This window comes from Stegostoma tigrinum, chromosome 29 (assembly GCF_030684315.1).
Source record: "Stegostoma tigrinum isolate sSteTig4 chromosome 29, sSteTig4.hap1, whole genome shotgun sequence".
Taxonomy (NCBI): domain Eukaryota; kingdom Metazoa; phylum Chordata; class Chondrichthyes; order Orectolobiformes; family Stegostomatidae; genus Stegostoma; species Stegostoma tigrinum.
In genome coordinates, this window is record NC_081382.1 from 30,383,623 (window position 1) to 30,396,026 (window position 12,404).

At 43.7% G+C, this 12,404-nt stretch overlaps 1 protein-coding gene across 1 annotated transcript in view; it reads left to right on the forward strand.

The window, feature by feature from the left end:
- Window positions 1–3,873: 3,873 nt before the first annotated feature.
- The window catches only part of ttll11 (tubulin tyrosine ligase-like family, member 11), a 165,821-nt gene continuing 157,290 nt past the window's right edge, over window positions 3,874–12,404 (forward strand). The window contains exons 1-3 of the mRNA XM_059638280.1: window positions 3,874–3,940; window positions 4,238–5,034; window positions 11,999–12,098. Coding sequence (XP_059494263.1) covers window positions 4,648–5,034; window positions 11,999–12,098 — 487 coding nt within the window. The 5' untranslated portion in view covers window positions 3,874–3,940; window positions 4,238–4,647. The remainder of the gene's footprint in view (window positions 3,941–4,237; window positions 5,035–11,998; window positions 12,099–12,404) is intronic.

A 12,404-nucleotide genomic window follows, 5' to 3' on the forward strand; every position in this document is an offset into this window, starting at 1 on the left:
CACTAACCTCATCCCGCCTCCTTGACCTGTCCGTCCTCCCTGGACTGACCTATCCCCTCCCTAACACCCCACCTACATTCACCTTCACTGGCTGTAACCCCACCTCTTAGACCTGTCTGTCTCCTCTCACCCTATTTTCTTCTTTATCAATCTTCTAGCTGCCTCCCCCTCTCTCCCTATTTATTTCAGAATCCCCTCCCCCTCCCCCATTTCTGAAGAAGTGTCTTGAAACGAAACGTCAAACTTTCCTGCTCCTCTGATGTTTCTTGGTCTGCTGAGCTCATTCAGCTTCACGTTGTGTTATCTCAGATTCTCCAGCATCAGCAGTTCATCCTATCTCTGGTCAATAATGTTGTTGTGTGTTGTGGTTCCCAGAAGTTTGACATAACCATACCGTTACATTGGTACTGGAGCTGACGTAAAATTGTAATCCTCAGATCTAACCATATGGCCTCCTGACTGCATATTTATCTCAGCATATTTATTTATACAGTATCCTTTTTTAAAATACAGTAATGTAACAGTGACATTATTGTTGGTGAGAGTTTGCTGTGTGCAAATTTTTGCAGCATTTTCTACCTTATCACAGCAAAAAATAACCTTTACTGGTTGTGCTCTTTTTGGGTATCCACTAGTCTTGGAAGTGGCAGATGCACTCTAATAATCCTAAACAGGAGTCATACCGGAATCAAATTGTTAACTCTGTTTCTATTTCCTCAGATGCCACCAAACCTGCTGTGTTTCTCCACCATATTCAGTTGCATTTTCAGATCTCCAGCATCAGCATTATTTTGTTTTCAGAATAATCACAGGTTTTGAGAGCTTGCTATGCACAAATTGGCAGCTGCATTTCCTTCTTATTCGAGTGAAAATGAACTTCATTAGATTTGGAATGCATCGAAAGAGACTATATAAATTAATTGGTGATACCCACCAAATGATGAAGTTTCAGATTAAAGAAAAGACATCAAAACACTTCTGAAGAAGAGTTACACTGGATTTGAAATGTTTCCCTCTCTACAAATGTTGTCGGAGCTGCAGAGCTCCTTTCGCACCTTCCCTGTTTTTGTTTCTGTAGCATACTAAGTGAAAGACCTCCATAGAGGGTGGTATCTCATCAACTAATCATCCTTTATTTACATGTGCATAGAACTTGACACTGGCCCGTTGGGCCCATGAAAAGAACTGCCATAGTTGACGTTAACCGAGTCCAGTGTTTACCCAGCCATTCCCACGAATGGGGCATAGCTGCTGGTGGTAATTTTTATCTTTGTTGGCACTCTGGGCACTGCACCACCACCCACCAACATGGCTATGTCTGCATCAAATCCTAGCCACTAGATGTAAATTCTAGCCAACATCTTCATTTTAGACATTCCTGGATGATACTGGTGGAGTTCAGCCAATATCTGGTGGCAACATTTGCTCAGGACAATCACTCTTGCTTCCCACAATAAAATGCCATCCTCTACAGTGACCTGGTCTCACCAGGTCAAGAAAGGTTTTAATTCTGGTTGTGATGGCCCTTTGTTACCCTGTCACCACCAGCTGTTTTAATTTTGCCAGAACCAAAGCATGTCCAGAAAGTTTAAAATCAGAATGGACTCCTCCAGTGGCGTCACCGCTGGTGTTCCAACTTATAATTGCACTCAGACAGCCGACCACTGAATTCAACCTGAAGCTATGGGCAGCACCGCCTTGTCCTCTTTGAGAAGAATTAGCAGGGGTCTGGGGTCTGTTACTTACAAATTTATGTCCATAAAGGTACGGGTGGAACTTTGTCACACCACTGAAAACTGGCAAGCCTTCCTTCTCTATGTGTGAATATTTGCGCCCTGCATCAGCCAAAGACTGGGAAGTATATATTGGGCGTTCTTTTCCATTAAGCTATCTGTGAGCAAATACTATTGTGATATCATATGGGGAGGCATCGCGTGTGCACATCAGATCTCACTTGGAATCATAGTGTGCCAACACCTTCAATGCTGATAACTGCTTTCTACTTCCCTAGAGGCTACATCTTGGCATAGAGATCATTTCCAAGGCTGATCCTTATTTTCAATAACAGATAAATGGTGCCAGGAGGGAAACCAGATTACATATGAACTTTCCGAAATACTTTACTAATCCAAGCAGAGACTTAAACTCCAGATTAGACCTGGGAGCTGAGACTCTTTTGATTGGCCTCAATTGTCTTCCGAGGGATGTAACCCAGTTTTGTCGATTCTGTAGCCCAAGTAGGTCACCTGGGGTGCTTGAAACACACATTTTTCTCTTCTAAGGCACACACCTGCCTCAGAGAAATATCTAAGAACTATGTTCAAGTTGTCTAAATACTCTTTATTAGTCTTCCCTGTTATTAACACATCATCCACATAAATGGCAACCCGGGGGCAGACCTTGTAAAGTGCTCTTCATCATCGGCTTAAAAAAAAGCACAAGGTAATGATCCCCCAAATATTTTAAATACTGATATTAATTGTAGCATTCTTCTGGGAATCTTCATCTAACTGCAAGTGCAGGTACACATAGTTCACAACCAAATGCCTGAAGTGCAATTCCCTGCCAACTTTGTGTATAAGACCTTTATATCAGGGATTGTGTATTCATTCAGCTGTGAGAAGCTGTTTTCCATTTATTTAAATACCCACAAAGGCAAATCGATCCATCGGGCTTCACAATCAGTACAGCCAGTACATTCCACAAACTGGAATGATTTGATAATTCCTTCTCTTTCCAGCCTTCTGATTTCTGCCTCTAATTTTGCATGTAAGGCGAATGGCACAGGGCAAGCCTTGTGGAATTGTGGAACTGCTTCCTGGTCAACACGTGATGTGGCCTTGTCTCCTTTGATTGTCCGTAGGCCTTTCAGAAAAACTTCCAGTTATTTAATTAGGACTTCTTTCAGGCAGCCACGTTCGAATTGAAAAATGTTAATCCAATCAAGATGAATCTATCTCAACCAAATTTTGTCCTATCAGGCTTGGGCTCTAGCCTATTACTATAATCACTGGTAACTGAACCATATGACACTGAAACCAAAGTTGTACCCTTAATCTGTAAAGATTCCTTGGTGTAGATTCTCAGTCTAGCCAAGGTCTTAGGAAAAGGTAAGAGTTGGGGTTCAGAGTGAATTTTGTTAAAGGGTGGTTTTGTTATCAGTAATACAGCCACGCTGATGTCAATCTCTATTAGAATTGTATGACTATGTAACCAGACGTTTATTTTGATTGGTTCTGATTCAGATGTTACTGAACAATTTACATGTTCCAAGCCAGATGTGGGTAAGCTTTCCAGAGTGTGCACTTTCAGTGCCTATCAGTTCTTCTACTCAATTTAAGTCCAGTGGGACTCTCAAGTCTGCATACTAGCAACAACTACAATGGCTTGCTCGCCCGTATCCTGAAAGACATTTTAACCATTTGACCAAGGCTTGTCTTTGTTTTGGGGTTTTGCTGTGGGCTGAGTTAGAGTCCCCCTGCTTAGGATATGCCCTGAGTATGGCTATACAATTGCCTTCGCTCAAGTGACGTCCCCCAAGCTCAGTTGGCTTGGCAAGGGTGTCCACTTCCATTGGCATACCCTTAACTCCTACGCCACAGCTTCTCACAACAAAGTTGTAGTGCCTGTTTGAAGTCCAATTGGTCTTCAGTTAGTAGGCAATTTTGCATGGTTTCACTGTTAATCCCACATACCAAATGGTCTCTCAGCATCTCATTAAGGGTTAAAGCAAAGTCACATACCTCTGCCAATTGACTTCACCTCATCAAAAATCCCGACACGGATTTTGCTGGTTCACCAAGAGATGAGTATAACCTCTCTAATGTTTCAGACTTAGAGGCTTGAGGTTGTAACATTCCTTAACTAAACCCACTAACTCTCAGATGGTTTTAGTATCTGGTGCCTCAGGGAACTTTTACGCTCCTAATAACTTGAAAAGGTACAGGCCAACAAGTTATCAATGGAATAATTCATTATTTTTAATCTGTCCCAATATTATTTGCCCAGAAAAAATAATGGGCACATACTGGGTCCAGCCTTCGATGGTAGGATTGAACGAGTGAAGCTTCCCAAGTAACTATTTAATACCAGAAAAGTTTACTGCAATTCAGCTGTCGCAAGCAAATTTCTCCCGCAGCCTTTTGTTTTCTCTTGTTGCCACTGAAATAACTCCATAGAGGCCTGTATCTTGTTACCAAGTCACCGTTTATTTACATGTGCATATTACTTTTCACAGGTGCAGCTTCCTTCCAATCCAGCTTTCAGAGTGAACAGAACCTTTGGCATTCCTGTTGATATCCGTCAGCCACGACTCCCTGAAGGGAACCAGGTTATCAGGCCCACGCAGGGAACTCGTATTCTACGGAGGTCCACATGGCTGACCTTGTTACAATTACTATACTAATATTATTGTGATTTGGTCTTAAGGATAAACAGCCTTTGCGGTTCCCTATACCCTCACCATCCTGCCCCCTCCTTTTTTTTGCTCCTTTCTAATCGCCGGCGATATGAGCTGCTCGGCTTCCGTTGCGGGCCGTTGCGCTGTCAACCGGCCGCGTAAACAATGGGAGCGCGCGCAGGGGATGGGGCGCGAGGCGGGCCGTTGGTGGTGTAAAGGGACACAGAGAGCGAGGCCGAGCTCGAGCTATGAGTCAGCCGGCGGCAGCGGCGGACAGCGAGGCCGAGCCTCAGCCCGAACCTGAGCCCCAGCCTGGCTCCGTGCACACGGCTGTGGGCAAAGAAGAGCAAAAGCTGTCCAGCTCTGCCTCCGCCACTGGGGCCAAAGAGAAGTCGACCTCAACGGTCCCACTGCTGCCGCCGCCCCCGGGGTTGCCCCTGGCGGCCCGCAGAGCCTTAGCGTCGCTGAGCGAAGAGGCGTCAAAACTACGGCGTTCTCGAAGATCGGAGGAGGGCAGACCAGGCCGTCACGGCCGGCAGAAGAAAACTAAGCGCGTCGTGACAGTGGACAGCTCCAGAGCCAAGACTTCATCCGAGGCGCTGAAGATCTGTATCCAGCAGCTAAAGTGGAAGGAGGTAGGAGTGTGTCACTCACGATGTGCGTCCGGTGGTTGCTGTTTGCTCCTAACCGGTGTTTTTTCTTCGCTTTTGGCCCACTTCTCAGGTTTGAACACGCCCATTTAGCACTGGATTGTTGTCAACGGGAAATTTTTACTGTTGCCCCTCCCCAACTTTGTGAGGATGTGCAATTAATATTAATTAAGTTGTAGCATACAATTTCATTTAATGGAATCAAGCAATGCAGAACAGTGTACATGCTGCCACTTTCAAACAGCTTCCGGTTAGGCCCATTCCCCTGCTCTCTGTTTAAAGAACACGGAGATTTCCTGAAAGTCATAATTCAGTTTTGCAATGGTACTATTTATGTGTAGCAAGCACTTTATCCCTTGTCCAAAAGTAAATTACTACACTTGCGAGAAGTCTAAAATAAAAGCAGATATGCCTAGAAATACTTGGCAGGTCAGGCAGTATTGGTAAGAAAATCAAATGTAATCTTTGCAAGTTTGCTGGCAACACAAAACCAGGTAGGACTGGTAGTAGTGAGGATGATGTGGATGTTTCAAAGTGATTTGAGGTAACTTGAGTGAATGGGCAAATTAACGGCCATTGCAGTGCAATGTGGATAAGTGTGAAGTTATCAATTTCAGCAGGAAACACAGAATGGCACAGTATTATTTAAATAATGGTAACCTGGCCACTCAATTGTAGAAGAAGACCTGGAGTTCTTATATTCCGGTCACTCGGTGTAAGCTTGCAGATTCAGCAAGCAGTTAGGAAAGTAAATAGTATGTTAATTTTTGTTGCATGGGAATTTAAGAATGGAAGCGAGGATGTCTGGCTGCAGTTGTACAAGGCTGTGGTTAGACCACATCTGATGTATTCCAACAAGTTTATTTGAAATCACACAAGCTTTCAGAGCACAGCCCCTTTGTCAGGTACAGTGAGAAAGGAGAGCACACTGACGTAGAGTTTGTAGGTAGAGAGATCAACGGCAGAGAGATCAAAAGATCATACAACTGGTGTGAGTGGAATGTCAGCTAATGAATTTCTACAGGAGATTAAGAGTGTTAGAGGGTGAGTAAAGTGTTTATAAAGTCACTGTCAGTGCTATGCTGTCATGACAAACAGGCAGTGTGATAGGAGTACACAGAAGATGACATCTCAGGTCAGGCACTGAAATGTAGGTATGAGGGCTTGGTCATAATCTGTTCGAGTTTTTAAACCTGGAATCAGACTGGTTTTATTCCAGTAGCAGGATGACACACTGGCTGTTACTACTAATTGTGTGCTTTTTGAACAAAATAGAATGTATCTGCAAATAAACAAACATCTTTGAAATAATTTAACACATTATTGTTTCTGTGTGTGAGAGAGAGAGAGAGGAATATATGTTTGCGGAGAGTGTGGGTCGAGTGCTCCTGTATTCATGGAGTTTAGAAAAATGAGACGGGATTGTAGAGAAACGTACACAGTTCTGACATGGTGTCAGACTAGAGGCAGGGGTAATTGTTCCCTTATCTGTGGGATCGAGGAAAAAAGAGTCATGGTCTCAGGTTATGGGATAGGTCATTTGGTACTAAGATGAAGAGTGATTTCTTCACTCGGAGAGTGGTGAACCTATGGAATTCTAAATCACTGGATATAGTTAAGAAATAAATTATTAAATTTCTAGATAATTAAGTTGTCAAGGGGTGTGGGGAGAGCAGGTGTGACATTGAGATAGACAATCAGTCACAAAGGTCAGTGGGTTGAATGGCCTCCTCCCATTTTCTATGTTTCTATCTCCAGAGGGAGAAAAATGGTTAATGTTTCAGGTCAATGATGTTAAATCAGAATCAGAAAGGAAATATGGTTAGATGCTTTCATTGTTCAGAACATTAAGTATATGACTCATGTTGCAGCTGCACAGGACAGTGAGGCCTCTTTTAGAATACTGCATACAATTTTAGACACCCTTCTATAGGAAGGATGTTGTTAAACTTGAGAGGGTGCAGAAAAGATTTACAAGGATGTTGGGACTGGAGTGTTTGAGTTATAGGAAGAGGCTGAATAGGCTGGAGTTTTGTTCATTGGAGCATCCGACTCTGAGGGATGACCTTACAGAGATATATAAAATCATGAGGAGCATGGATAGGGTGAATAGCCAATGTCTTTTTACTGGGGTAGGGGAGTCCAAAACTATGGAGCATCGGTGAGAGGGGAAAGATTTTAAAAAAGGATCTCAGGAGTAACGTTTTCATGCAGAGGGTGCTGTGTGTATACAATGAGGTGCCAGAGGAAGTCTGGTACAATTACAACATTTAAAAGTCATCTGATGGGTATATGAATAGAAAGGGCTTAGAAGGTTATGGGCCAAATGCTGGCAAATGGGATTAGGTCAGATTGGGATGTCTGGTTGACTCGGATGAGTTGGACTGTAGGGTCTATTTCCATGCTATGACTGTGACTATAAGTAGGTCAATATATTGAATAAACAGAGTATAAATGAAGAAAATATGAAGTTGTCTGCTTTGGCAGAAAACATAGAAAGGCAGGATATTTCGATGATGAGATTGAAGAATGCTGCAACAAGGAAAGGACCTGGAATGCAACATTAGCGATTAGGTACAACAAATAATTATGAAAGCACATAGAAAGTCAGTTCTTGGTACAAGGGCATGGAGTATAAAAGTAGGGAAGTCTCATGAAACTTGTATAGCTCATTGGTGAGACAGCTCCTGCAGTCTTATGCAGTTTTATTCACTTTCCTTTTAAGGATGAGCTTAGACTAGAAGCGATTTGGCAAAGGTTCTCAGGTTAATTTCTATGTTGAGGGTTTTGTCCTGTGAAGCCTATGAGCATTGAAGTTTAGAAGAATGAAATGGTGATCTTACTGAAATACTGATTCAGATAGGACCTGGCAGGCTGGTTGTTGAGGTATTTCCTCTCTCATGAGGGAATCAAGAACCAATGGATGTGGTTTCAAAATGAGAAATCTCCCATTAAAACAGAGAAGAATAACAACCTTTGGAAGACAATCTGTGGAATCTACAGAGAACAATAGAGGTTGAATGACTTGAATATATTCAAGACTAACTTTGACAGATTTTTGATGAATAACGGAGTAAGAAATCAGAAGTCAGGGAAGTAGAAACCTGGCCACAATCAGTTCAGCCATGATCTATTGGAGCAGAATTACAAAGATGGATGTATGGCCTACTTATGCTCCTACTTCTTAGGTTTTTATAAACTCTTGTTTGTTATGGTCAAGAAAAGCCATGAGTGTAGCACTAGATATTGCATGCACACTATCCAGGGCTGCCCAGATATGTTTAGGCTACCTTGTCAATAAAGAAGTAAAACCTTTTAAAATTAAATGTTACAAGTTGCCCATCCAGGCGGATTTCATGGATTCCAATTCTCCTGATAGCTTGGCCAAATAACGTATGTGCAAATTGTATCTCTCAGTTGCCTTATTTGAATCTGCAGCTGCATCAATTTATTTAAAATCGTGCAATACACTCCATACTACACTTCAAAGCTACCAGTCAAAATGGAGCAATCAAACAAGTTTCTTTTCCTCAATGTTTATTTTGAGAAATGGGCCAATGAATTTTATACTACTGTTATGAAGCAGTGCTTAACCCCCCTCTGAAAACTAAAACCAAAACAGTCAGAGAAGCTCACCTCACCACGTAATCTGTTAAAGGAAGTGTGAAAAGTGGTATAACCTGCCTGCCCTCGTCGACCCATTGTCTTGGCCAGTTCCTGCCCCACCGAACTCATCTCCACCTGTCTGGACTCCATTTTCTCCCCTTTGGTCCAGGAACTCCCTACCTACATCTGACACCACCCACGCCCTCCAACTCCTCCAGAATTTCCAATTCCCTGGCCCCCAACACCTCATTTTCACCATGGACATCCAGTCCCTATACACCTGTATTCCTTATGCAGATGGCCTCAAGGCCCTCCGCTTCTTCCTGTCCCGCAGTCCCGCTCATCCGCCTAGCCGAACTCGTCCTCACCCTCAACCACTTCTCTTTCGATTCCTCCCACGTCCTACAGACAAAGGGGGTGGCCATGGGCCCCAGCTATGCCTGCCTCTTTGTAGGTTACGTGGAACAGTCCCTCTTCTGCACCTACACAGGCCCCAAACGCCACCTCTTCCTCTGTTACATTAACGACTGTATCGGCACCGCCTCTTCCTCCCCAGAGGAGCTTGAACAGTTCATCCACTTCACCAACACCTTCCACCCCACTTCAAGTTCACCTGGGCCATCTCCAACACATCCCTCACCTTCCTGACACCTCAGTCTCCATCTCAGGCAACCAGTTAGTTACTGATGTCCATTTCAAGCCCACCGACTCCCACAGCTACCTAGAATACACCTCCTCCCACCCACCTTCCTGCAAAAATTCCATCCCCTATTCCCAATTCCTCCGCCTCCGCCACATCTGCTCCCAGGATCAGGCATTCCATTCCCGCACATCCCAGATGTCCAAGTTCCTCAAGGACCGCAACTTCCCCCCGCAGTGGTTGAGAACGCCCTTGACTGCATCTCCATTTCCCGCAACACATCCCTCACACCCTGCCCCCGCCACAACCGCCCAAAGAGGATCCCCCTCATTCTCACACACCATCCCACCAACCTCTGGATACAACGCATCATCCTCCGACACTTCCGCCATCTACAATCCAACCCCACCACCCAAGACATTTTTCCATCCCCACCCTTCTCTGCCTTCTGGAGAGACCACTCTCTCTGTGACTCCATTGTTTGCTCCACACTGCCCTCCAACCCCACCAAACCTGGCACCTTCCCCTGCAACCGCAGGAAGTGCTACACTTGCCCCCACACCACCTCCCTCACCCCCATCCCAGGCCCCAAGATGACTTTCCATATTAAGCAGAGGTTCACATTCTGCCAATGTGGTATACTGTATCCATTGTACCCGGTGTGGCTGCCTCTACATTGGGGAAACCAAGCGGAGGCTTGGGGACTGCTTTGCAGAACATCTCTGCTTGGTTCGCAATAAACAACTGCACCTCCCAGTCACAAACTATTTTAACTACCCTCTCCCATTCTTTAGATGACATGTCCATCATGGGCCTCCTGCAGTGCCACAAGGATGCCACCTGAAGGTTGCAGGAACAGCAACTCATATTCCGCTTGGGAACCCTGCAGCCCAATGGTATCAGTGTGGACTTCAGCTTCAAAATCTCCCCTTCCCCCACCGCATCCCATAACCAGCCCAGTTCGTCCCCCCCCCCCCCCCCCCCCCCCGCCGCCCGCCCGCCCGCCCGCCACTGCATCCCAAAACCAGCCCAGCCTGTATCTGCCTCCCTAACCTGTTCTTCCTCTCACCCATTCCTTCCTCCCATCTCAAGCCGCACTTCCATTTCCTACCTACTAACCTCATCCCACCTCCTTGACCTGTCATCTTCCCTGGACTGAGCTATCCCCTCCCCACCTATACTCTCCTCTCCACCTATCTTCTTTTCTCTCCATCTTCAGTCCGCCTCCCCCTCTCTCCCTATTTATTCCAGAACTCTCTCCCCATCCCCCTCTCTGATGAAGGGTCTGGGCCCAAAACGTCAGCTTTTGTGCTCCTGAGATGCTGCTTGACCTGCTGTGTTCATCCAGCTCCACACTTAGTTAACCTGCCTCTCAGCTCCCCCGATCTGTTATAAATGAGTGGTTAAATGAAATGAATCTGTGATACTCACTTTATAATCAACAATTAACAATTTATTTATCTAACTCTGACCGTAAAGAAATTGACAGAACTACTCACAAACCAAACAATTCCCCCTTAACTACTAACTCTCACTGAATTAAACAAAATACTAATGCTATGCTATTCCAATAAATACCAATCCCACTGATATCAACCAAAATAATAAGGAAAATAAATGAATGTATAGTTTGTCAAAATTACAGCCTGGATGAGTCTTCTGGAATGCTCCCTGCCCCCTCCACTGATACTCAATCAGGAACACCTTTTGCCATTGAATTCTCGTGTTAGGAATATTAGCGAAGAGTGTTGCTGTACCTTTAGTTCAGATGATGGTTTTCTGAGAGCTTAGAGAATTCTGTGACAGCCAGTGATTCTTTCTTTTATAGCTGACAGCTATCTCTTGGCAGATGACCGCTGACTCTTACACCTATTTTTAAATGTCCTCTTCTTTTATACCTTGACTGATTAATTTCTTACAGTCGGATTGGTCCTAGGTTTTCAAAACCATCAGTGTAAATTTAATTAAGTTTTGGTATCGAGGTCCTGTTTTAAATTAATTGGCTAAATTCAAAAACTTGTCTTGGTAAAAATGCTGCTTTGTCTCCAAACAGTACTGACTGTTGATACAATGTTTCAATGTCAAGGACTCTGTGCATCTGCTGCTGCCTGCAGACGTTTTTTAAATCTCCAAGCCTGGGAAAACACATCATCTTTTTTTAAAGGGACCACATACTCTTTCCCCCTATCATTTTACACACATCAAATGCTCTACCTTTCTTTGCAATATCTCAGCCTTAAGAAAACAAAATGCACCATCATTATGACCAGATGGTTTCATTTTTTTCCTCTAAACCTTAATGCCTAGGTCATTAGTCCAGGGTTACACGTTCCATTCTAGTTCGACATAAATATATAACATTGAACACTACTGTTTCTAGCTTCCATACACCTTTTCCTTTTGAAGTCACAATAATGCATCTGCAGTAACATTTCCGTGTACAATTTCTGAGCTAAGTGCTTATAAAATAGGACTCCAACAAATTAGTCTGGTATTCTTGTCTTCAAGTCTTTCTCAAAATCCTTTTCTCATGCCATATAAATTACAGTTCCCTTTTCAAGTTTGTTTTGTGTGTCAGTCTTCATAGGTGCAAGATGAAAAGTTTCACATTTGTATCTCTTTTGGCAGTGTTTACATTCTGAGCTATCAAGCAACTATTTACCATAAATTCTTTGAAGGCAACTATTGTCTTTTGTGTTCCAGTTTCCAACAGGCCGTCGCCACCTTTGTGATATCTATTGGCACGGATCGTCTTTTCATGATGGTGAAGTTAGCAGCTCAGGTCAAGTCAACAAATATCCAGGTACATCTCTAGTGGCGTTCCCTAGCTGAATCAAATGTGCTGCTAGCCTATCTTCTGATTTTGATTCTAGTTAATATTTATGCTTGACTAATAATTATTTTGCAATTTAATTTCGTAACCTGTGCTTCGGGGTTAAAATATTGAAGAGTAGCTGAAAGGAAGCAATTTTCTATTCACTGAGAGAGTTCTATTTTTTGAAGGCAAATCAGTAGAATGCCAAAGTAGTTGTAGGCAGTAAATAGTTGAATTAGTTTGTTTTTAAAATGTCTCATTCTTTCAATGTTATCACTTTAGTGGCTTCAGAAT